The sequence below is a fragment of the Beta vulgaris genome, chromosome 4 (assembly GCF_026745355.1).
Source record: "Beta vulgaris subsp. vulgaris cultivar EL10 chromosome 4, EL10.2, whole genome shotgun sequence".
NCBI classification, from domain to species: Eukaryota; Viridiplantae; Streptophyta; class Magnoliopsida; order Caryophyllales; family Amaranthaceae; genus Beta; species Beta vulgaris.
In genome coordinates, this window is record NC_079205.1 from 39,501,349 (window position 1) to 39,527,689 (window position 26,341).

At 34.9% G+C, this 26,341-nt stretch overlaps 2 protein-coding genes across 3 annotated transcripts; both read left to right on the forward strand.

Moving 5' to 3' along the window:
- Window positions 1-3,283: 3,283 nt before the first annotated feature.
- Window positions 3,284-3,745, forward strand: LOC104891280 (uncharacterized). Its single transcript, XM_010676948.2, has one exon. It carries the CDS (start codon window positions 3,284-3,286, stop codon window positions 3,743-3,745), a length of 462 nt encoding a protein of 153 aa, XP_010675250.2.
- An 8,766-nt stretch (window positions 3,746-12,511) lies between these two features.
- LOC104891255 (protein DJ-1 homolog D) lies at window positions 12,512-20,888 on the forward strand. Of its 2 annotated transcripts, none has more exons than XM_048643095.2 (5): window positions 12,512-12,769; window positions 12,896-13,012; window positions 18,671-19,111; window positions 19,514-19,876; window positions 20,553-20,688. In XM_048643095.2, exons 1-5 carry the CDS (start codon window positions 12,704-12,706, stop codon window positions 20,553-20,555), a joined length of 990 nt encoding a protein of 329 aa, XP_048499052.1. In that variant the 5' UTR covers window positions 12,512-12,703; the 3' UTR covers window positions 20,556-20,688. The 2 variants fall into 2 exon arrangements, with proteins under 2 accessions (XP_048499052.1, XP_010675223.2); XM_010676921.4 differs by having other exon boundaries at window positions 12,514-12,769; window positions 20,568-20,888.
- The last annotated feature ends 5,453 nt before the right edge of the window (window positions 20,889-26,341 follow it).

The following is a 26,341-nucleotide window of genomic DNA, read 5'->3' on the forward strand; positions in this document are numbered from 1 at the left end:
AGAACTTTTTGAATCTTTTCACGATCAGTGCTGCCTCTTCATCATCAGTTTCTGAATCCTCAGATCATCGGACTTGAGAGCCAAGGCCTTAGGTCTCTACTAGAGTCAACTTCATGAGTTCCTAGATGGATTTCATGAGTTAACAAGGAACCGGAAAGTTGCTCGATATTGAATGTGGTGAAATCTTTAGTTTCGAGCAAGGCAGTGAACCTTTGCCATCCATTTTTCATCTGAGGAAGACTTCGTAGAACTTTACGTACTTGTTCCTCGGGAGTGATGATCTTTCCTAGAGATTCAAGTCATTTATGATGTTGGAGAATCTTGTGAGCATCTCTTGAACAGACTCCTTAGGCTTCATTTGAAATAGCTCATATTTGTGCATGAGCATGTCAATCTTTGATCTCTTGACTTCTTTGTTCCTTCTGAGTAACTTGAAGAAGTTCCCACATTTGCTTGGCTGATTGCATCCCATGATTCGATTGTGTTCATGGGGACCAAGACGCAGTGAAGAATTTCTTTGGCCAAGTTGTTCATCTCCATCTTGTCGAAGTCATCTTTATCAAATTTTGAGAGAGGCTTGGGAATGTCTTCACCTTTTTCATTTTTCTCTGTGACTTCGAAGTCACCAATCTCTATTACTCTCCAAACTTGATAATTTTCGGCCTTGATAAATATTTCCATACGATTCTTCCAGTATGGATAATACTTGCCATTAAACATGGGTGGACGCTGAGTTGAGTAACCTTCTTCCAATCTTTCTCCTGATGTGTTCATCGTTTCCAGGAACTAGCTCCTCAGTGTTAACTGATTTTGGAGGAACTAGGCTCTGATACCAATTGTTAGTCTTGGAGAACACTTAAGCAACTACAAGAGGGGGGTGAATTGTAGTTGGAGAGATTTTCAAACTTTTTGCGGAAATAAAAGAATGAATAAGTAAGAAAGAAATAATTGCATGAATTAAGAAAGAATAGGAACACGAGAGATTTTTACAAGGAAAACTTCCTAGGCCCAATAGGAAGAAAAACCTTGACCACAGGGATTTTCTCTCAATCTTTAATAACTTTTAGGCCAAAAGACTCTCTTTTGTACAACCTAAACTCGGACCAACTCTGTTCCTCTAGGAACTGGTTCCCTGTCAGCCTGTTCCCCTGAACAGTTGACTTCTCCCTTGACTTCGCTCAAAGTCTTTTCTCTTTCTCTCTTCTCTTTCTCTTTTTCTCTCAAATGGATTACAGACTTAGATTCTCTCAACCCAATCTATAATACATCAATTTCTAAGAAGAAGAAAACCGAATGCACTTTCTCTAAGAATATTACATAAAATTATGAAAGTATTACTAAAAGATCTATTACAAATGCCTATTTGTAGAGACCTAATTTCTCAAGCACTTCTCCACGATTTTCTTCAAAACTTCTCCATGATCACACGTAGCTTCAGCTACTTCTCCATGATCTTCCCGTTGTAGTTTTACCGTTGATAGTTTGTTCCGTTTGCTTCCACGATCTCAGCCACTTCTCCATGTTCACACGCCTCACAAATAGCTAGGTTGTTGCGGTTCCTAAATTATAGGAACTACTTCAACGTTCACTTTGTTAGCGTCTCCTTAGGTTAGTGTTTTGCGGCTCCTAGATTTTAGGTAACCATAGATGCTGCACAAGCACTAAACTAAAAAACAATATTATGGAATCTTAACCATAATATTAATCGAATGACACAAATAAATTATAAATAACTTTAAACTTGATTAAACACCTAATCAAATCTTCATAAAGTATTTATCATTTTATTTGTGAAACCTAAATATAATTACTCTAATTAAAACTAGATAAATAAAATAAACATAACAAAAATAAACTAGAGAAATAGAACTAAGACATAAACAAATTACTTCTAATAAGGAAACTAAAAACCGAATTAATAAACTAAAATTATGCAAACTTTAATTATATGTCATTATCAAAATAGTGAAATAACATCTTGTTTGTTATTTATGTCTTGTAATTTTTTTACCTGTGAAAAAAAAGGGGGAGAAAGCATTGAAAGAAAATGATGAAAGAAGTAGCTAGATTTTTTGCACCGAAATGAAACAGCTTATAAGTAGCATCTACCTTCAGAATTTCTATAAATTGCAAAACTACTAGTTCCAATGCAAATGTGATGACACATCAATGTGATGACTTGTCCCATTTTAATGTTTGTCAGCAACTTTTCCCATGCTAACTTGAAACTTTGTCATCTAGCAACCAAGTGGGCATTAATGTTTATGTTTCCTATTACGAAGTTTGATGCTAGCTATGATAGTTCCAATGCATTATGAGGATTGGAGCATCTTGTCAGTATGTTGTATTCCATTTTTTAGTCTCTAAATCCTGTGCATTGTTATAATTTAACTTACTAAAATTTTGTTAAAAAAAAAAATTCAATGAATACGATCATATAATGTCCATGTACCACCATCCTCTATTCCCCACATCTTATTTTAATCACATTTTCACACTCTTTACAATACACTCCCGCATGCAGTAACACACATTAATCCTGTACATGTTATAGTCAGTATCTATGCACTCATTTATATAATTTCTATGAAAAAAAAAATTTATTACGATGACAGGTAATTTATGTATGATTGTTCCTTTTCTGTTAATTATTACATATACTTCTCTTTTGGTTTTTGTCAAAATTTACGTATAACTCACTAGTATATATTTTACCTGTTAAATGTGAATAGTGTTTTTACACCATTATAAAAGGGATTATAACCCTTCTCTTTTTCTCGTCCGCCTCCATCACTCACTTCTACCCATAAAATTTTCTATCTCATAAAACTTCTCAAATTTCATCTCCACTATTTTCGGCCACCATGTACAATGCCGGAAACCGCCATCCTCAAAACGACACACCAGAAGGTCATGTTTTACTGGGGAATGATACTTATAACAGTTTTAGTAGGAATTATTGTAATTCTGTTTCTGCATATTGTAAAACGCAATTATAATGCTTAATTATGTACATTTTCTATTACTATGCTATTAACACATGTGGTTTTTTTTTCGGACATGATAGTCACATTCTGGTTAAAAAAAAAAAATGCAGCCTTTTTATATATATTTATTGTTCACCTTTCATGTTATTATCATGTTTCGAACCCTAAACCTCTTGAATGGTTAAGGATTCTCGGACCACCATGGCTTACATCCCAGTGTGATTTTCTTTCGGAACTCTATATATTTATTCATTAATTTTCTACTAATACTTTTAAAACATCACATGAACTCAAAAATGGCTAGACTTGCAAACCGAGACTTTGAGATCCTTGAAACCTCAGGCCAAAGGTGTCTAGAATGGAGGGTGGATGCAAAAGCTTACCTAAAGTCACTTAGCCTCGACCACACCATTGTCGAAGGTGGTGCCCCTACCCCTTTGGAGCAAGCGAAAGCATTGGTGTATCTCAAACACCATATACATGAAGAACTCAAATATGAATACATCCTTGTGGAAGATCCCAAAGAGTTATGGGATAACCTAAAGGATAGATTTGAGCATTTGCAAAGAATTATCGCTCTAAGGGCCCAACATGAATGGTCAGTACTCAGGTTTCAGGACTTTGCATCAGTACGCGAGTACAATTCTGCAGTACTTCGCATCATCTTACAGCTAAAGCTGTGCGGAGAACCTGTGTCTGAACGAGCCATGATTGAGAAAACCCTCTCTACTATGCATGCCAATAATGTTGTTCAATAAGAACAATATCGTGAAAGGCGTTGCCAAAAGTTCTGCGACCTAATTGCCATTCTTTTGGTCGCAGAACAGAACAACCAAATCCTGCTCTCAATTCATAATCAAAGGCCAGCAGGTACTAGCGCAGCAGCAGTTGAAACAAATGCCACTAGAGGTGGCAAGCGCTGGAATAAGCGGGAAGGAAACTCAAACTGGAATGGCCAGTTCAAAAATAAGGGTAATGGAGAAAGAAATGACAATGGAAGTGGTAGAGGAAGAGGACGGGGACGCTAAAACTGGCGCCCAAATAGAGGACGCGGAGGAAGAAACTCCCAACAAAGAACACAAGAAAAATGTTTTAAATGTGGCATTCAAGGGCATTGGGCAAATGAATGCCGCACTGCCAAACATCTTGTGGATCTATATGTGGCCTCTACTAAGGGTCAAGGGAGACGTGGCGAAACAAATTTAGTCACTGAAACTACTCCGCTCCCAGACCTCGATGTAGCTGATTACCTCATGGAAGATATTTCTAATGCCTAGCCCTCTTATCCCCCCTAGATCAACCTATGATGTTGTTTTATCACTTTACTTCATGTACACTTGTCTTAATTGATGTCTCTTCTTATCATTTCATGTAATGTACCTCTTTCTATGAATAAATTTTTGTGTTAGATTTTGACAAATTTATGTTTTAATGAAGATAATGACAAACAAAGGCGCCCAACAATGCCTGATTGATAGTGCCACTACACATACCATCCTGAGTAACAAGTCATATACTTCACTCAGCTCAAGCCAAGAAAACGCGACCTCAACACCATTGCAGCCACTGCAAATATGGTTGAGGGCTCATGAAAGGCATGCATAATGTTTCCAGAAGGAACACACGTCACTATAAACAACGCATTGTATTCAGGTAAAACTCAAAGAAATCTATTGAGTTTCAAATATCTGCGCACAAATGGTTACCATGTGGAAACCATTAACGAAAACGGAAAGGAGTACATGTATCTCACTAAATGTGACGATGGCAAGAAAATAATCCTTGAAAGGATGCCATCATACTCCTCCGGACTGTATTTTACTTATATCAGTCCAGTCGAAACAAATTTGGTGTCCCACCATAAGGTAGACAACCAAGCAATATTTACTCTATCGCATGATCGCTTGGGTCACCCAGGAACAAGCATGATGACGAAAATCGTCCGAAGCTCAAATGGGCATCCGTTGAAAAACATACGGGCCCCACACTCAAATGAGCATAATTGTAAGGCTTGTTCCCTTGGCAAATTAATCATAAGACCTTCTAAAAATAAATTGAAGGTGAAAATCTTGCATTCCTAGAAAGAATCCAAGGAGATATTTGCGGGCCAATACACCCATCATGTGGACCATTCAAGATACTTTCTGGTGTTGATAGACGCATCAACACGTTGGTCTCACGTTAGTCTCCTATCAACAAGGAATGTTGCTTTTGCAAAACTGTAGCGCAAATTACGCGTTTAAGGGCTCAATTCCCAGACTATCCCATAAAGAAAATCCGACTTGATAATGCCGGAGAATTCACATCCCGCACTTTTAATGACTATTGTATGTCAATTGGGATAGACGTGAACATCCAGTAGGCCATGTTCACACATAAAACAGCCGAGCGGAAGCATTCATAAAGCAACTACAATTAGTTGCGAGGCCATTACTCATGAAATCAAAACTCCCATCTTCTACATGGGGACATGCTAAATTACATGCTGCGGCTTTACTGAGACTAAGGCAGAGTGCCAAGCATGATCTATCCCCACTACAGTTAGTGTTTGGAAAGGAACCAAGCCTTGCTCACCTACGAATTTTTGGGTGTGCAGTCTATGTTCCCATAGCACCACCACAACGTACTAAGATGGGCCCACAAAGAAGGTTGGGAATCTATGTTGGATTTGAATCACCGTCCATCATAAGATATCTAGAACCGTCAACTGGTGATCTTTTCACCGCTCGTTCGCGATTGTCACTTTGATGAGACAATTTTCCCAACCTTAGGGGGAGATAAAGCAGGCCCATGTTGGAATGAAATATCATGGAATGCCAAAAATTTATCATATATTGATCAAAGATCAAATATGTGTGAGCAGGAAGTTCAGAAAATTATACACTTGCAAAACATTGCCAATCAATTGCCAGATGCATTCACTGATTCAAAAGGAGTGATAAAATCACATATACCTGCTGTAAATGCTCCTGCACGGGTTGAAATCCCAAGAGAAAAAACGGAAAATCCACTCGCAAATGAATCTATAACACGCGAAAGGCGTGAAAGACCACTCGGAGCCAAAGACTTGAAATCGAGAAAGTCCAGAAGAATAGAAACCAATAATGAGAAAACTGATGATTCTTCTAAAGTGGAACAATTTTCAAATGACAAAAATGTCATGAACCTCGAAAATGAACTCAAATAATCAGATGCTGCATCTAAGGGGGAGCATGAAAATGCTAGCGTCGACAATCACAAAATTTTCAATAAATTTTGTCCATTCTAGAAAGCAATGGAATAGGGTAAAAACCCCGATTGATGAAATATTTGCATATTCAATAGTCACAGAAATCACCACTGATATTGAGGACACCGAACCAAGATCGGTAAATGAATGTCGACAAAGGAGTGATTGGCCTAAATGGAAAGAGGCCATTCAGGAAGAATTGAAATCTCTCAAAAAACGAGAAGTGTTTGCCCTATAGCCAAACCCCAAAGGGAATAAAACCCTTGGATATAAATGGGTCTTCGTGCGAAAACGAAACGAGAAAAATGAAATCGTACGATACAAGGCCAGGCTTGTAGCCCAAGGTTTCTCCCAGAGACCTGGAATTGACTACGAGGAAACATACTCTCCAGTGGTAGATGCCACGACACTAAGATTCCTTATAAGTCTATCTGCATGCAAAGGACTACAAATGCGCCTTATGGATGTCGTGACAGCATATCTTTACGGGTCACTTGACACTGATATCCATATGAGAGTCCCAGAAGGACTTGAACTACCTGGATCCTTGAGGTCAAAACCTCGGAAGCTACATTCCATAAAATTGAAAAAATCACTTTACGGTTTAAAACAATCAGGAAGGATGTGGTACAACCGTCTTAGTGAATACCTCATAAATCGAGGCTACAAGAACGACCAAATTTGTCCATGTGTCTTCATCAAACAAACCGAAAACGGATTTGTTAAAATTGCAGTATATGTTGATGACTTAAATATCATCGGGACACCCGATGAAATAGAAGAAACCGCTAAATGCATGATGAAGGAATTCGAGATGAAAGATCTTGGAAAGACCAAAGTTTGTCTTGGATTACAAATTGAACCCCTAAAGGATGGAATCCTTGTTCACCAATCCAATTATGCCGAGAGAAAGTTGCTAAAAAGGTTCTATATGGACAAAATACACCCGTTGAGTTCACCTATGGTTGTTCGTCGCCTAAAAATTGATGAAGATCCTTTCCGCCCTAGGGAAGAAGGTGAGGATATACTCGGTCCCGAAGTACCATACCTAAGTGTCATTAGAGCCTTAATGTACTTAGCCATCAATACTAGACCAGACATTGCATTCTCGGTCAATTTATTATCTAGATACAGCTCCGAACCTACAAACAGGCACTGGAGTGGAGTGAAACACTTACTTCGCTATATACGCGGGACAACGGATATGGGATTATTTAATCCACGAGACAGAAATCCTACCCATGTAGGATATGCCGACGCAGGTTACCTGTCAGATCCAGTCAAGGCAAAATCGCAAACAGGTTATATTTTTAGCTATGGAAATACAACAATCTCTTGGAAGTCAACAAAACAGACTCTAACAACTACTTCATCAAATCAAGCTGAATTAATTGCGCTTTATGAAGCTAGTAGAGAATGTATATGGTTGAGATCTTTGACTCACCACATACTCAGGGAAAGTGGTATCCAAGAGACACAAGAAGGTCCAGCTATAATCCATGAAGATAATACCGCTTGCATTACACAAATTAAAGAAGGGTATATCAAAGGTGACAGAACAAAGCATATCGATCCTAAATTCTTTTCCACCCATGATTTGGAGAAGGAAGGAACAATTAATGTCACACAAGTTCAATCGTGCGACAATTTAGCCGACCTACTCACAAATGCATTACCCGCAAAGCAATTCCAAGAGCTTGTACACCTAACTGGTCTGCGTCGCCTTCGAGATATACGTTAAATTGAGGGGGAGCGCTATATGCTCTGTACTCTTTTTCCTTTGTCTAAGTTTTTATCCAATAGGGTTTTTTCTTGGCAAGGTTTTAACGAGGCAGAAAAGCATATAGGCATATCAAAGCCCAACCGTACTCTTTTTTCTTTATATTTGTTTTTTTTATCTCATTAGTGTTTTTCAAATGTAAAGTTTTTAATGAGGCAGTTGTCACCCCGTAATTTTTAAGATCCATTCAAGGGAGAGTGTTGTAATCATATATAATATTAAAGTAAGAAAATTTCAGCCTACGTGGCGAACCATTAGTTGTCCTTTACTCTCCTTCACCCTCAACTTTCCAGCCTTTTCTTTGCTTATGCCACGTGGCACAAATATTTTTCTAATATTGAACACTTCTAATCACCCTTCATCCTTCACTGATTGCATTGTGCAACAAATAGGGTAATAAAATCAATTACAATAACTAAGGAAATTAATCAAGCTTCTATCAATTAAGGAAACAAATCAAATCTTATTATAACCGATCATTATAATTTAACCAATATTAAAAAAATAATGCTTCCTTTCAAAAAAAAATTATGCATAATTCAACCAATAGAAGAACGACAAACAGCAGCAACAATACTTGGTCCCACAACAGGGAGAGTCGAGAACTCCCAGCAGTAGTAGTTACTTAGGGGGCATCAGATGGCGCAAACTGAATGATGTTACAAAAGGGTAATCGGGAAGTATTCAATATATGATTAATTATAAGAAAAACTTCATTCTGGCGCTATATATAACTATATGAGAAGTATGTTGAAGAAATATTGAATGCACAGAGGGTTGAGAAGATGAAAGTTTCGAAGGAGTTTCATTCTTTAATTGTCAATAAAATGAGAAGGGGTTTATATAGTTATGTTGTATAGAAAATTTCAAATCATTTTTCATAACCAACTTGCCATGCCTCACGAGTCACGGCTCATAAAAATTGAAACCACTGGTGCACAAATACAAAAGCTAAACTCGCTGATAACATAGTATGATAAATGCTTTCTATCAGCTAATATAAAGCCTTTGACTTAGCCATTTTTGTCATGTATGTTGTATAGAGTGTACAAGATAACAAGAAGATTGTAACTGATTTCCTTTATCCAAATGAGGACTCAAAACTAACTTTCATTCGCTTGATAATTCATTTTGTACTAACTTAATGAGTTAATGGTCCATGTTTTTCATGGATCTTTAAAGATAAAGAACATAAAGTCCTATACAATAAAGAACATTAGTAATTTAATAGATGAAAATTTCCCCCTTGATTTAGTATGTTTATTATACTCTAAAGAACATAAAACATTTCCTTCAATCTTGCAGAAATTGTATAATATAGAAAAGAAATATAGAGCAACTTTTATTTATCTAATCAACCTAAGCATAAAACAACGCCCACTCAATTAATTTTCATCTAATTTTGCTCCCAACTATGCATTATGTTAATAAAAACACATTGCTCAATTTTAAAAGCATTAAAATAGTATTTGCTTTTAACTCTCAATCTATTTTCAAGCAGTGAACATGAAGAAATATTATTCATCAAAATCTATTATTATAAGAACCCTTTTGCATAACAAACCAAGAACAATTTATAGTAAGTAAAAGAAATTGATGTGCACCCATATATGTTTCAAAGTATAAAGATTTTAAACTAATAAATTATGTTTATTGCGAGAAATTGAAGGATGTTTTCGTTTACATTTATAAATATGTTCTGAATATATAGATATACGGTAACACCCCGAATTTTTATACTAAAAGCTAAAGCAGAAAATATAAAAAGGGGATGGATAAATGGGTGACGAATGGGACATAGCACCACCCAAATCTAATCTAATGTGTCACTAGCTCCATCCAACAAACCACCACCGACTTTTCATCTATTTATTATGGGCTTTTATCCGTTTTAGAAATTTGGGTGAAATAGATGATTGAATATTCATTTAAATTGACCATCCTTATCTACACCCTAATTTTAGAAAAATATCATAATATACAATTTTTATCTTATTTCTTTTATCAACCTTTAATGTAACCATTAACTATAAATATGCCCCGAATCAAATTTGAAATATAAATATATTGATTAAACGAAAGATATCCCATACTATTTGCACGGGTCTAGAAGCTAGGAAACTCTTTAGATCTCAATTAGAAGAAACAACAACAACAACTAAGTTAAATAAAGTTAACATGTGCTCATAATATGTCCTTTTTGAAATTATGCTAGATGAAAGAAGAAAGAAAATTAGCTAACTCTTTAAATATCAATGAATAAATGTTAGGATTATATCATATTCAAGATCTATTTCATCATCAATGGGCATAATCACTTAAACTAATATATATAACCAAGATAACGGGGTTTATATCCATTACACGAAATTGTCAAATCTAAAGAAATCAGTTGATTATTTTATTGAAAACTTCAAGAAATTTTACTAATCATACTATATAAGTTTAAGCAATAGCTGAACAAACTTAACGTGCTAAATTTATTCAAATATTATACTTAAACCATGATATTTATAGTGGGACTAAAAAGTGGCAACATGTAAAAAAAACAAAGAATAAAAACTTAACATTTTAGAACGTTTATAATCACAAATAGGGTTGTGTTTATTCATTAGATTTTCCTATGAAACATTTTTTTTTGACGGAAAATGACAATGTTGAACATTAACTTACAACAATTATAAAATTATCAAGGTATATGAAATAAAACAATATATTTGATACTTTCTAATAGATATAAGTAATGATAAATAAAATATAAGATTTGAAATTATTAATTGAGGGATAAATGAATACAAAAAAAAATCACATAATGCAAGATAACCACAAAATTAAAAGTCATAAGTTGCTTTAAGTAGAAGGATCATTCCAACCATGAAAGTCTAAATAGTATTCTGAGACAAAAGAAAATGAAACGTATTTGGATTACTCTAGAACAAAGAGGGTATTAAAGATTAATTTACATTAATTTTCAACGTAACATACAATGGTACAAGACTATAAAACAAGTATATATCTCTTTCAAAAAAACAAGTATATATAACGAAAATAATATGATTAGACTTTTGTGACATGTCATTGAAGATTCTCATTTATGTGCAATTATTCCCTTAAATTGTAAAATCTGCCAATTTTTAATGCCTGTCATTTATGTCATTGAAGACTTTTTTTGAATAGATAACGCCTGTCAAAGTTCCCCGTGGCATGGTGGTTCGGTGGGTGGTGACAAGTGGGTTGCTAGGTGCGGTGTAGTGGTGGTGTAAGACAACAAGAGATTGGGGGTGAGTGGGACTGCATAAAGCGGGAGCGAAAGTAGTTGTATGATTGAGTGTAATAGTAGTGCAAATTGTGATTTTATCAGAGCTTCCGGGTGAAGCTATAGGCAGAGCGGCAAATTTTTCAGTCAATATGTTTTATTCTAAAATTATGGTTGGTAATATGTCCTACCATAATAATAACTAAATTAGTCACTGAACGCACGAGTCATAAATCAGTTTTGAATCGTGAGCTAATATTACACCACGTTTTCAAAAGAAATGTCTTAAAATCTTAAAATTATAAAAACAAATAAATCTCGTGCATTTTGAACAGGTCCAACAACTTTCAATGACGAAAATATTTCAATCACCATAATCGATGTGATCATGAGTTATGGATTTCAAATTTTAAAATGCAACTCACGGGTTATAAGTCATAAGTCATTAGTCATAATCGTGCAACTCACGGGTTGTAAGCCATTTTCACCCTAATCAATGTGATTAATACTAATTATTACAAATAAGTGATATGTCATAATTCAACTCATGGGTTATGAGTCAATTTCAAATTATTATTAACTTACCCTAAGCAAGGTACATGTTTTTATTTCATAAAAGTATATACTGAAAATATTTCCCTAAATTATATTACATCTTTAGTAAAATTTTATTAATACAGTATATATTGTACAATACAATAAAGATATAGCACAATTATATTACATTTGTGAGCACTAATTTTTTTTTTTCTAATATTACATCGTTGGTAAATTAAAGAAAATGATAAACAACATTAGCATAATATATGTTAGATGATATATATTGTACTATATAATTAACAAGGATATAGTATGGGTAGCATAAATTATAATGGTGCAACGCATGAGTTGTAATCCAGTTTATAATTATTTTGAATATAATATCATAAAATTTTAAATCAGCAGCTATTACCTCAATTATAGATTTTATATTGTTTCAACTCTATATGCATGTATTCTAATAATTATGCATTTTATAGATTTGGAACAGAAAAAAAACTACTTAAGAAACTAAAGGATTCCCGTACATTATGCACGGGTCCAAAAAACTAGTATTTTATGTAAACAGTGAACGAATAAAACGGCGCTCTTCATAATTAGACACTACCACGTACCGCACATCTTGCCACATGATCTGATCTCCAATTGTCAACGTGTCCATGTGTCTTCTAAAATTCCTCCATGGCTCAAAATTTCTGTAAATATTACTTTTTTTTGGGTCCTCGACTCCATGTGGATGGCATTAACGTATAGAAAATCTTCAAATTTCCCTCAAATCTGATTATTTTATTTCTTAATAATAAAAAAGCCTCCATTTCTGTTTTCCACTACCACTATATTATAACAAGCTCCCAAAATTTTCGCCAGAAAAACAGAACACTCTTAAGCTCCTTTTTTTTTTTTTAAAAAAAATGGCGGATTCCAAAGTTCAGAAAAGGGTTCTCTTGCTATGCGGTGATTTCATGGAAGATTATGAGGTTTTTTTTTTTCTTTTACCTTCTTTCATGAATTCTTTTTTTTTTTTGTACGATTTTCTTTTACTACATCTTTGTAAGTTTTTTTTTTTTTTGTTAAATAATAAAATGGACAGTATACATTTGTAGGTGATGGTGCCATTTCAGGCACTTTTAGCTTATGGTGTGGCGGTTGATGCCGTTTGCCCTGATAAAAAAGCTGGGGATGTTTGCCGCACCGCTATTCACCAACTTTCTGCTCATCAGGTTTGTGGGTTCACTTTTATTGCTGCTTAAAATTGATCCCAAAGGTGATGTTTATAGTTTGTAGTTTGACTTGCACATTTGCGGATATTCATCTTTCACTATTAATATTTGTGATCATGTATTAGTAAATAGAAATATTTGATATTATTAAAGTATACATCGAGTATGCAACTATGTTTTTTTTCTTGTGTAATGGTAAAAATTTAGAAGATTAAGCGTAATTAATAGTGTCAAGATTCCAAGTAGAAATATCAGGGAGGAGTATTACTTTTTTCATCAAGAACTTTAATTATGCAGTTAGATTGCTATGCTTCGGCATAACTTGTTCTTTTATGTTGGGGGTCAAGTGGGGGTGGGTAGTAAACTTACATACTTAGGCCTCGTTTGGTTCACATGGGAAGTAATTTCCCATAGGAATTTACATTTCATGGGAAATTATTTCCCTTGTTAATTTCCTAGGAATTAGACAAAATTGTTTGGTTGACATCATAGGAAATTGCATTTCCTAGGAAATTAATCCCCAATGGGGGCTTGGTGAGTGATTTCCCATGTTTCATGGGAAATTCTATTTCCCTTGTAATTTGTATTTCCTATGCTTCTCCCATTCCCTTCCAACCAAACACAACACCCATAATGCATTTCCTAGGAATTTGTATTTCCAAGGGAAATAGCTTCCAACCAAACAACACCTTAGGATGCGCTCTCCTCAACTTAAAAAAATTAAGTTTCACGTCCAATAAGTTCAGATAAGTTGCAATAAGTTCCAACCAGGTCTAATAAGGTCCAATAAGTTCCAACCAGGTCTAATAAGGTCCAATAAGTTCCAATCAGTTGCAATAAGTTCCAATCAGTTGCAATAAGTTCCAATCAGGTCTAATAAGATACAATAAGTTCCAATCAGGTCTAATAAGGTCCAATAAGTTCCAATCAGGTCCAATAAGGTCCAAATAGTCAATGTTTAATAAACATTTGTATTACTGTCCATTATTTTATTATTCATAATTTCATATTACTATTAGTTGATTATGTTAATTAGAATTTTAATTGAAGTACCACAATGATTATATAGTGTTATACTTATTATTATTAGAATTTTTCGTATGTGCCAATCTTAACTTGTTAGCAATAAATGTTAATCAACTTTTGATTTTCTACTAGTGCTTTATAAAATCAAAACGAGACTATTAGATATATTAATGGTGAAAGTTATGTATATGCAAATATATAAATAGTAAATCTTTTTTTGTTAAATTAGTTATCATAAGAGATAATTAATAATAATTATTTTTAAAGGACGAATTTTAATAATTATTACTTCATAATAAATTTTGAGGGGTAGTATTTACGTAGGGGTAATATTTATGTTATTAATGGTCAATTGTTTTGTCAAATAAGGTCTAATAAGTTTCAATCAGGTCCAATAAGGTCTAATAAGTTTCAATCAGGTTCAATAAGGTCTAATAAGTTTCAATGAGGGCCAATAAGGTTTAATAAGTTTTAATCAGGTCAATAAGTTCCGATAAGGTCCAATAAGTTCCAATCAGGTTCAATCAGGTCAAATAAGTTGAATCAGGTCCAATCAGGTTAATAAGTTCCAATAAGTTCAGTTTAGGTTCAATAAGTTCAGTTCAGATAAGTTCAGGGCCAAATCAAGCAATCTAAGTATAATATACGGAGGAATTGATAAATAAAGCAATAAAGAACACAAGAAGATTTAATGTGGAAATCCTTGAATAGTGAGAAAACCACGAACATGAGATGATGATACAAGGAGAATTTCTTAATCTCTAAGACTCTCTAACTTTCCTCTAGGGTTTTCTAGTCTCTCTCTAGATATGAGAATCTTTCAGTCTCTTTACATAATGAAACAATACCGGCCTTGAACATATTTATATACTAGGGATATTGTTTAGGAATCGTAGCTAAACAAGGAAACCAAACTAATAAGAAAACGTGCGCAAAGGGTGAAAGTTCTTCGGATAAAAAACCGAAATCCAATCCATTCGAAATGGAATTAGTAATTCAATTTGGACTCTAACTATGTTCAGATTGGATACGGATTGAGTTTTTTGAAAATATCGGATTTTCAGATTGGATTGAATTGAGTGTGATTGGATTCAAAAATAAAAAATAAGTGAATAGTAAATGGGTCCTATATTTTTCTATTTTTGATTGAGTTTAACAAATTTTTCAAAAAAAAGCGCAAATGCTCGGCAACCCTTCTCTTCCCCTAAAAGTTAAAACTCTAACTTGTTTCTATAAAGTTGAACCTGCTATTAGTTGAACATGTTTGTTATACTAATGTTGAACCTTGTGTTGTAATGAATTATTAGTTGTTATTGGTTTATTAATGAACTTTTACGAGATTGTTTAATTACTTCTATTATCGGACATTTTATTTTGCTGCCGCACGCTGAATTCATTTCATCGAAAAAACAAAGTTTAAAAAAATTGGATAATTCAGATCGGGTCCAATCTAGTGTCTGAAAATTCGAATCGGGTTGATTTGGACTCATACCCTAATTGGTTTGATTTGGACCGGAAAATAAAAATCCAAAATTTGTTTGGATCGGATTTGATTAGGCCTAAATCCAAATCGTACACCGAACTTTCACCCTTAGACTGCTTGCTGGGTTTCCTTAATTTCCGAACCCCGCGGGTGTACGCTTGTCATCACAAACTACCAACCTCTTACAATCTCCACTCTAATACCCAACAAGAAGTCCTATGTTAATGACCATGGTTGTTGCGGCGAAACAATCTCCACATGATTTTACGTGGAATACTAACAGTGTATTGGCTAATCCACGGGTACGGGGAGAAACAAATCTTGTTAGGTGTTTAAGGAGAGAATGTACAAAATACATGATACATAATACATAATACATAATACATAATACATAATACATAATACATAATACATAATACATAATACATAATACATAATACATAATACATAATACATAATACATAATACATAATACATAATACATAATACATAATACATAATACATAATACATAATACATAATACATAATACATAACATAATATAATACATAATACATAATACATAATACATAATACATAATACATAAATACTAATACATAATACATAATACATAATACATAATACATAATACATAATACATAATACATAATACATAATACATAATACATAATACATAATACATAACATAATACATAATACATAATACATAATACATAATACATAAATCAAATACATAATACATAATACATAATACATAATACATAATACATAATACATAATACATAATACATAATACATAATACATAATACATAATACATAATACATGATACATAATACATAATACATAATACATAATACATAATACATAATACATAATACATAATACATAATACATAATACATAATACATAATACATAATACATAATACATAATACATAATACATAATACATAATACATAATACAGAATACAGAATACAGAATACAGAATACAGAATACAGAATACAGAATACAGAATACAGAGAATAAGGGGGTAAAATATGTAAGAGGTCTAGGGTGTTCATACTTCATATAGTACTCTCCCATGCTAGGTCATTCAAAGTGCCAAATTCAAGGGGATTCCGACTATGGTGATACTTGTCCCCTGAATCTCACTTTGTAAAATTTTACTACCATTCACTACCACTTGGAAGGGGTATTAAGTCATACAAGTTCATGAAGAAAAATGCATATTTGAGGATAAGGTACATTGCTATGGACATTGTTACAAAATTACACTAAAATTTATCACCATTACAACCTATCAATCTGAGAGGGGAAAAGGAGGTGGGAAAGGGTCTAAAAGTTGAGGTATAAGTGAAGGAATTGGAAAATAGGTAGAAAGTGAGAAAATGAAATTCTCTTCTTCCAAAATGAATATCTTTTGCAAATGGATAATGAGTTTCTCCGCAGCCTTTTGTTGTAAGTTGTAGTACTACCAATCAACAAAAAGTGTAGGAGTATGGTAATGGGACGTAAAGTAATGGAGGTATTAGAACAACCAATTGAAGATGTGTACGGAATAGTTTTTCTCTAATTATATTTGTTAAAATTGGAAGTGACATCACATTATCAGCTTGAGTCCGTGAAAAATATGGGAGCCTGTAAAAGCTGCTCCGAGTCAAGATGCTGAGCACTAGTGTTGGCACTGTGATTAGGTCCGCCACACCATTGACACTTCCCACTAAAGCAAGATCCAGAGGAATAGGTTGCTATCCTTTGGACAAGGTCCAAGATTGCCTTCTCCAAATGTCAGTGAGGCAGGTTATTTCTTGTAGAAGCGTATATCACTCTCATATCTTCTTCATTACTGGTGTGAGTTTTATAACCTTATCGTCATTCCAACTGTTACAAACATGACTTGTAATAAGGGATGGAGGGAGAATGTTGTATAAGAATTTGGAAATATTGTACAAAAAAGTGAAAGGATTGTTCTTTGATTGGAACAAAACTTGTTCCTCCCAGGTTACAACTAGGCAATGCTCATGCATCCCGTCCATAGAAGTAGCAAAGGAAGAAAATGAATTCCGAGATAGGGTACACATGATGTTGCCTGACACTAATATTCTAGATAAAGCTTAAATAACAAGATTTATTCTAAAGGATGTATTCATTGCACTTTTTCCTGTTTGTAAACAGAATAGAGTGATGGACACAAGTGTCAATTTTCGTTTTTCATTCATAAGTCTGCTTTCAGAATCGGTTTCATTTGATGGCTTGAGATTTTCTTTCTGCCATTCTAAGTGCTACCTCCTCCCTATAGGAATCGGTGTGCTTAGGCTAGTATATCTTTGGCATGTACCCATATTTTTCTGCATCTGCCAGCAGTTTAGGTCCACTTTTCTGGCATCATTTTCTATCATAAGTGTATTTTTATTTATCATGATTCATGATGATCTGTTTCTATTTTGTGATTTTGTCACCTTTTTTTCGTCTTCAGAAGAGTGTAAGTTAGGCTGTTCTCTCACCTAGGAGATAGAAAGTTAGGTAGTAGGTACATAATACATTAAGTTCAGATAAGGATGTACAATTATAGTCGTGGAACCACTTTCATGTGCGCAACGCAGATGGTTTGCGGTTGTCATGGCCTAATGTTATGGTCATCGTAAGCTCAAAAACCTTCTACAGTGCAGTTGCTTTCTGGTGATGCGACCAAGATTTAATTCCTTAATAAGGGCTGATATATTTACATTACCTCAATCTAGAACTAATAAGTTTAGATTGTTTTAAATCAGTCAGTGTCAGTTTTTTCAGGTGAAACAATCATAGCCTTAAAGGGGCGAGTCCTTGATGTAGTTTGTTCTTGCCTGTGTCTGGATTTTCGTATACCATAGTCTTTTGATGTCAATGTTCTCCCCCCTCCCCATTCTAAACAAAACCTTCCTTCTAGATGCGGTCAGGTACCATTGCATGTAATGAACAGCTACACTGTCCACAAGGATAAGGCCGTCTGCATCCGACCCTTTGCCACCTTACCTGGGCAAGAACCTAAGGAATTGGCATGATGTTCATGTAGTTTTGTATCTAGGGATAAATTTACACTTTTCAAGTCAGTTTACCAACGATAACCTCACTTTCCGCATTTCATGAGTTTCTGTCTTGTTTGCAGACTTACTCTGAAACACGAGGACACAACTTCACCCTGAACGCAACCTTTAATGAAATTGATGCTAGCATATATGATGGGTTGGTCATTCCAGGGGGAAGGGCCCCTGAATATCTTGCAATGAATGGATCTGTTCTGGATATGGTTCGCAAGTTTTCATCATCTGGGAAGCCTATTGCATCTGTATGTCATGGGCAGTTGATCTTGGCTGCTGCTGACTGTGTCAAAGGTCGTAAATGTACAGCATATCTTTCTGTAAAGCCTGTACTTATTGCATCCGGTGCTCATTGGGTAGAACCTGCGGACATGGGAGCTTGTGTAGTCGATGGAAATCTGATAACAGGGGCTACCTATATTGGACATCCTGAGTTCATTCAACTGTTTGTCAAAGCACTAGGAGGCATTGTAAGTGGGTCAGGAAAAAAAATCCTGTTCCTTTGTGGGGTAAGTAATGCTCGGTTCTTAATTAGTTACTATCAATTCGAATATTAATATCTGGCAATGATTTCGTATGATCTACAAAAGGTCAATTCTATATTCTTTTGAAGTTCTTAGCTACTTTTGCATGCCTTGTTAGTATTGGTATTTGGTAATGGGAAGGGGTATAAGGACGGGAGAGGGAAGAGAGAATAAGAGGGAAATAGAGGGGAGCAAGGCTGATATATCTGGCATCCTATTGATTTGCTGGCTAAAATGTTTTTTCTCGAGATCTTTATAACAAATGTGGAGGAACAAAATTCTGACAAGTCTCCACCATATATGGTTGTAACCTTGTAGTTTAGTTATATACGCGCAGCCATTTATCATATGTTTATATTGTATTTATTATTTTGGACTTTGGAGTAGGATTACATGGAAGACTATGAAGTTATGGTCCCATTCCAGTCCCTTCAAGCTCTAGGGTGCCATGTTGATGCCGTGTGTCCTAAGAAGCAGCAAGGGGACACTTGCCCAACCGCTGTGCATGATTTCGAAGGTGATCAGACGTACAGTGAAAAGCCTGGCCATGATTTTACGCTGACAGCCACCTTTGATGGTATAGATGCCTCAAGTTATGATGGTCTTGTGATTCCTGGAGGCCGAGCACCAGAGTACCTTGCTTTAGATGAGAGTGTTCTTTCTGTGGTGAAGAGCTTTATGGAGGCTGGAAAACCTGTTGCATCCATTTGCCACGGCCAACAAATTTTGTCTGCAGCTGGTGTCCTCAAGGTACTTCCTATTATTTTCATGAAATGGTTGCCCTTTGCTCTATTAATTAATAATACCTTGAAAATTACTTCCTCTGTCACCAGAGGATTTCCCATTTGTAATCTTGCCACTATTCACAAGTAAAGAGAATCTTCAAACTTCTTTCCAATATAAGAGAAAAAACATAGTCGTGGGGGTCTTTTTTGATTCATATCCGATGTGTGCAATACGAAAATCAAACTATTATGATTTTTTAGTAATATGTAACTGAAGATACTAATGATACAAACGTAAAAACATGTATTGTTAAACCTGACAAAGAAGAAATGGGAAATCCTTTGGGGGGCTGAGGGAGTAGATCTTAATGTCTGTCACAAGTATGTGCTGTTGATTTACCATTTGAACCTCTGATTTTGAGAAGCTTTTACAATTGAGGATTCTCTCAGACTTGATCATGGACTTGGATAGGATTCTAAATGGTTTGCAATTCCCTTTTGTCGTTGTAATTACAATTTTAAAATTCAAAACTTTGGATAGTTGGATTGTTCAAATGTGAGTTAGCATACAAGAAATGTGAAGTTATATCATGTTATGAGGTTCACCCACACTTTATATCGCTGCCTTTCCTTTTGAGCTACTGCACTAGGAATGCAACACGACTGAACTTCCTCGCTTACTTAAAGAATCTGAACCTTAGTGACTTCCTATGCAGGGGAGGAAATGTACTGCATACCCTGCTGTGAAGCTCGATGTGGTATTAGCAGGGGCAACTTGGTTGGAACCTGAACCAATAAACCGTTGTTTCACAGATGGAAACTTGGTTACAGGAGCTGCATGGCCAGGTCATCCTGAATTCGTCTCACAGTTCATGGCACTTCTGGGTATTCATGTATCATTCTGAACAATTTTATGATTCCAAGCTGTTTGTATCATCTGTTGTGCGAGTAATAGTAAAGCTGGGTTGAATAATATCTGAATTTGTTTCTGAGATGTTATGGTTGATGTAATATCTGTGTAAGCTAGTTAATCTTTAGTAGCCTTTTTTTTTATTATTTTTTTTTTTTATGGGATCTTTAGTGGACCTACACAAAAAAGAAATAGAAATTACATGGAATGCCAAGTACTTCGTTGTCAATTCTGGACATGAGAGCCAACTTATGGGACTATGTGAGCGAGTCAATAAAATTGTTTATTTGCAAAGCATTGCGAATCAATTGTCAAATGCATTTACCGATATTAAGAAAGTAGAAAGTTCAATACACCTGATGCAGATTTGCTTGATTCATGTTTATACCGGCAGTAAATTTTTGGTTATACATTGAGATTCCCTATAATAGTAAGGTTGTTGAAGATTTAAAATAAAAAATGAATGTTATTTCCCTAGGAACACTACAAGAGGGGGGTGAATTGTAGGTGTAGAAATAAACGTAACTTTTTGCGGAAATGTAAACTTAAACGAATAAACAAGCTAGAGGAACACAAAGGATTTATACGAGGAAAAACTTCTTGGGCCCAACAAGAAGAAACAACCTCGACCACTAGGGATTTTAGACTTAACTCTTTCACTAATTCGGCCAAATAACTTTGTTACAACCTAATTCTAACTCGAGCCACAACTTGAGTTCCTAAACTCAAGTTCCTGAGCCACTGTTCCCTTAACAGTAGTTCCTCTCAACTTCACTCGAAGTTTTCTCACTCTTACAAGTTTTACTCAAAGCTTCTCTCTTACAGAACTTCACTCAAAGTTCCCTTACCCCAAAAACCAAAATACAATTGATCGAAATAAGCTTAGTGGAATTAGAGTAAGAAAGCAAAGAACAAATGGTTGTTCTGAGAGAATGAAGGCACTGATACTTAATTAGTTAAACTCACTTAATTACTTAATCAGACGCACTTTGGAACTTATTTAGACTTCAATATTTATAGTGACAAACACAAAGAACGTGGGAGTTAAATTCGAGTTCATGTTTAAATCCATTAACCCATGATGTTCCTTCCCCTAAGGAACACGTTTCTCATCATGTCCCATGATCCCATGATCTCATTTTGAACGTGGATATATTTCAGCCACAACTCCTAAAGATTAGGAGTTTCTTGAGTTTTATCCGAAAATCAGTTACTCATCAAAACAGATTTATTTAAAACCGAATTTTTAATCTTTAAGAAAATATTATCTTTTAAACAAACTCTTTATAAAAACCGGATAATATTTTTCCTATCCTTTTCGAAAAACAAAATCTTTTCTTTAAAAAAGATTTTCTATTTAAAAACTGATTTTCACTTAAGTTAAACTGATTTCCTATTATTTAGGCATGACTTACTCAATTCATTATTGTACCGTTATTTTACAGCACGCCTAAGTCTAGTTACTTTTATAAACCAAGTTCCTTTAACAGTTTCGTTTTGTGCCGCTTAGTTTGTTCCTTAGAAAGGAACAAACTCTCATTCTCAAATAAAACTGCCAATGTTCCTTACCATCCTTACTTTTGTTCCTTTACAATGGAACTAGAAAATAAAACGCCTTGCTTTTATTCTTCTTGATCCAATGCTTGCTCCAGTATCAACTTCTAGAAACATCTTTACTTAGTCCTTGAAATCCTTTCTTGACTTCTTCCTTGACTTCGTATTCTCCTAGTTCCTTTCATTGATACCTTAAGAATCATACACTTAAATAACTCATTAGTTCACTACTTAGTTTGCATCTTTGTTTCTTTGTCATTATCAAAACTAGGGTTCAATAATTTCACCCTTTTTGATGATGACAACAAAGGTACAAACTAAGGCAATAACAAATAATATAAGTGAATGAAGACAATAAAACAATAAAGAAGAAAATGAAAAATAAAACACAATTTTTTAAGTTACTTAATGTTTGACTTTTGATTTTTCATTTACCTTAACCAATTTTTGATTTTTCATTTACCTTAACCTATTTTTAATTTTTCATTTACCTTACCCTATTTTTGATTTTTCATTTACCTTAACCTATTTTTGATTTTTCATTTACCTTACCCTAATTTTTAATTTATTAATTTTTTCTCAGATTATTCAGTTTATGTACAGTTTGTTCCTTAAACCTTTCCCCCTTTGTCATCCTCAAAAAGAATAGACTCTGCGTGTATTGATGTATTGGTTTAACACCTTAAGACCATAAGCAAGCACCATTTTGGTTAAGTTAGAAGTTCAAAGAGTAAACTTGCTCAAACATCAATCACAGAATACTAGCCATTCCAAGGAAGAAATTATGCATAAACATTCACAAACACAGACATAATAGCAAAAGTCATTGTTTATATAGCACTTGTTCCAAAACAAAAACAAAGAAGGAAAAGAAAGGAACTAAACAAAAGTCTTGTTCCTCGAAAAGAAAACAGGAACTAAGAACTAAGAAAGGGAAGGGGAATGTGTTCCTCTACAATCTCTTCTTCAACCACATCCTCTAGCTTCTTCATTACCTCCCCATGATTGTGTCCAACTCGTTCCTTCAACTCCTCCAAAGCTAGGGCCATAATATCCATCTTCTTTTGTTGCGCAATCACCGTATCACTTAAAATCTTTATTAGACTCAGCATTTTATCAGTTTTAGCATCCAAAGTCCAGTGAAGGTGATTATAGAATTTTATCATGTGTTGAGCAGGAAGACAAACATCATTAACCCAGCTACAGTCATCCGGAGATTCTTGTTCCTTACCCTTGGAACCAGAGGCAGAAGGAGGGTTTTGTGGAGGAACTGGAGGAGGTTGAATGGAGGGCTCATCAGTTCCAGGAGTGGAAACATATGGAGAAGGGTTGTAAAGGGGAGGAAGAAATGGTGGTGTTGGTGGAAGAGTTGTGGAGGTGGAAGCAAAAGGGTTAGGTCCTTTTATTTCATCCTTAATCTGCTCAAAACTGGAAGGAACAGAAAAGGATGAGGGAGAAATGAAGGTTATTAGTTTTGTGAAAGGAACAGAGAGCTTTGGTGATGTTGGTGGAGTGGGTTCCTTGAGAGGAGAGTGTTCCTGTTCCTCCGCATCAGAAAGGACTAAAGGGGAGTCCTTGTTGGAAGGAACAGAGACAGAATGAGCAATTTTCAAACGATTGCTCTTCCTCACTCTCTTAGGAACAAAAAATCTAGGCTTGGTGGCAATGTGTTTGCGCCTCTTTGGTTTAGGTTCCTCCGGCTTAGGTACTTGTTCCTCCAAAATTACATCATCATCAGGTTCCTCAATTTCAACCTTAGACATTTTCCTCTTGCTTGAGGAACTAGGAGCTATTCTCCCTTGAATGAGTACTCCTTCTTGGACAGAAAGATCAAGTCCATTAAGAGTCTTCTCATTCAAGATGTTCCCTTGCTTGACTCCTAAAGTAGGCCATCCGGTGAGTCTCACTTCAAAGTGATGAAGGAGAGAGGTATCAAGCTCCATACCCAATGACACAATGATTCTAATACAGTGGGTAAGATGTTGGATAAAGAGAGAAGGGAAGTTGATTTGAATGTGGTGGTCTAAACAAAACATGTAATCACATGTCTAAGAGACCCATTCATTCCTCTTTTCAGTGCGAGGAATGAGTGCTCTCCATACTAGGTTGAATAAATTTTGTGAAGAGGAGAGAGTAGGTTATGATTTATTTGTTTTGACCAGCAGTTCCTCCAAGAATTTCCACAATTTTGTCCTGAGGAAAATTCGGAAAAGAAACAGTTCCTTTCCATTTAAAGTATAAATCGGTTCCTTTGCAAGGAACTTCCCAAACTTTTCCCAATGTGGCTTGATTAAATTTAATTTTCTTTCCCCTAACCTCAGTTGTGCAAAGACCATCAGTATTAGTAAAATTTGCACAAAATTCATCCATCTAAAGGAACAAGTGCATTGTTAAATGCGAATTCAAATAAGAATTCCATACCCTGTTCCTTTAGAATGGTGTTAATTCATGAAATTCTATTTTTGCCCATTCTAGATCTACACAAAAACCCAATACATACCTAGATTCGCTTCTTTCAACCCGTTTCTTGGAAGAAGAAGGAACAGTTCCTTTGGAAGGAACAGGCGTGACATCTTCTTCCCCCTGAGTTTGTTCCGGGGTTTCTTCTTCATCATCTTCCCCAATTAATTTTCTTCTACGCATGCTCCTTCTTGGAGATTCTAATTGTTTTTCTTTTATGGGGGTTTCTTGATTTGGGTCGATTTCTAAGGTTTTGGTAGGAGAAGGAGAATTTCCATTTTAGAGGTGTTGGTAGTTTTTGATGTTGGAAAAGGCGAGTTGCGTGAGGTTTTTGCCATGATTTGAGGAAGAGTTGAGGTTTTTATGGAGTTTGAAGAGGTGTGAAGAGTTTTCGGCAATGGCGAAGATGAAAGGTTGGAGGAACACGGTTTCTTCAATGATGAATTAAAGAGGGAGTTGCATGTAACAGTGTCTTTGGACACGCGGGAAAAAATAAAACAAAGAAAAAGAAAATAAATGAGAATCAAGATTTAATTAAATCTGATTCCTATATTTTTTGGGATTTTCGGATTTTTCGAATTTTTATAAGTTTTAATTTTTGGAAGGAAAATAAATGCTAAGGAACTTGTACTATAGGGAACAACTAATGCTACATATCTATGTTATTCATATCATGCATGTTTCTTTACCTTAGGAACAGTAAGGGGAGTATTATGTGACATTTGTGAGTTGTTTAGTTCCTTTGAATTCAGTTTATGTTTAGTAACATTTCAATTTGTAATGGTCTTAGGCAATTAAACACAATTATATTTTGCACAAAAGTCACTCAAATTGATTCAAACATGGGGGAATGAAATAGGAACAATCACTTAATTTTTATTAATCCTAACTCAAGCCTTAATTTTTCATATCTATCTCTTTGCAAAGGCTTAGTTAGTATATCAGCAATCTGATTCTCAGTTTGACAAAACTCAAGTTTAATCAAACCTTTTTCAACATTTTCTCTTAGAAAGTGATGTCTGATATGTATATGTTTAACTCTTGAATGATGCACTGGATCTTTAGAAATACTGATAGCACTTGTATTATCAGAATAAATAGGAACACAATCAAAGTTTATTCCATAGTCACTAAGTTGTTGTTTTATCCAAAGCATTTGAGAGCAACATGCAGCAGCTGCTACATGTTCTGCTTCAGCAGTGGATAAAGTAACTGTGTTTTGTTTCTTGGTACTCCAAGAAACTAAACTATGACTAAGGAATTGTGCCATACCTGAGGTGCTTTTCCTATTTACAAGATCTCCAGCATAATCTGCATCTGCATATCCTTTTAGCTCGAATGTATCACTTCTTGGATAGTAGAGTCCGAGATCATCTGTTCCTTTAAGATATCTAAGAATTCTCTTCACAGCAGTATGGTGAGACTCCTTTGGATTTGCTTGAAATCTAGCACACAAACCAACACTGAAAGCTATGTCTGGACGACTAGCAGTTAGATACAAAAGTGAACTAATCTTTCCTCTATATTTTGTTTGATCAACACTTGTTCCTATGGAGTCTTCATCTA

What these genes read in the sequence shown, in the direction of transcription:
- LOC104891280 (XM_010676948.2), top strand. Translation starts at nt 3,284, where the DNA reads ATGGCTAGACTTGCAAACCGAGACTTTGAGATCCTTGAAACCTCAGGC.
- LOC104891255 (XM_010676921.4), top strand. Translation starts at nt 12,704, where the DNA reads ATGGCGGATTCCAAAGTTCAGAAAAGGGTTCTCTTGCTATGCGGTGAT. An exon ending in ATTTCATGGAAGATTATGAG is followed by an intron (nt 12,770 to 12,895) that starts GTTTTTTTTTTT and finishes ATACATTTGTAG; the next exon opens with GTGATGGTGCCATTTCAGGC. An exon ending in CTGCAGCTGGTGTCCTCAAG is followed by an intron (nt 19,877 to 20,567) that starts GTACTTCCTATT and finishes CTTCCTATGCAG; the next exon opens with GGGAGGAAATGTACTGCATA.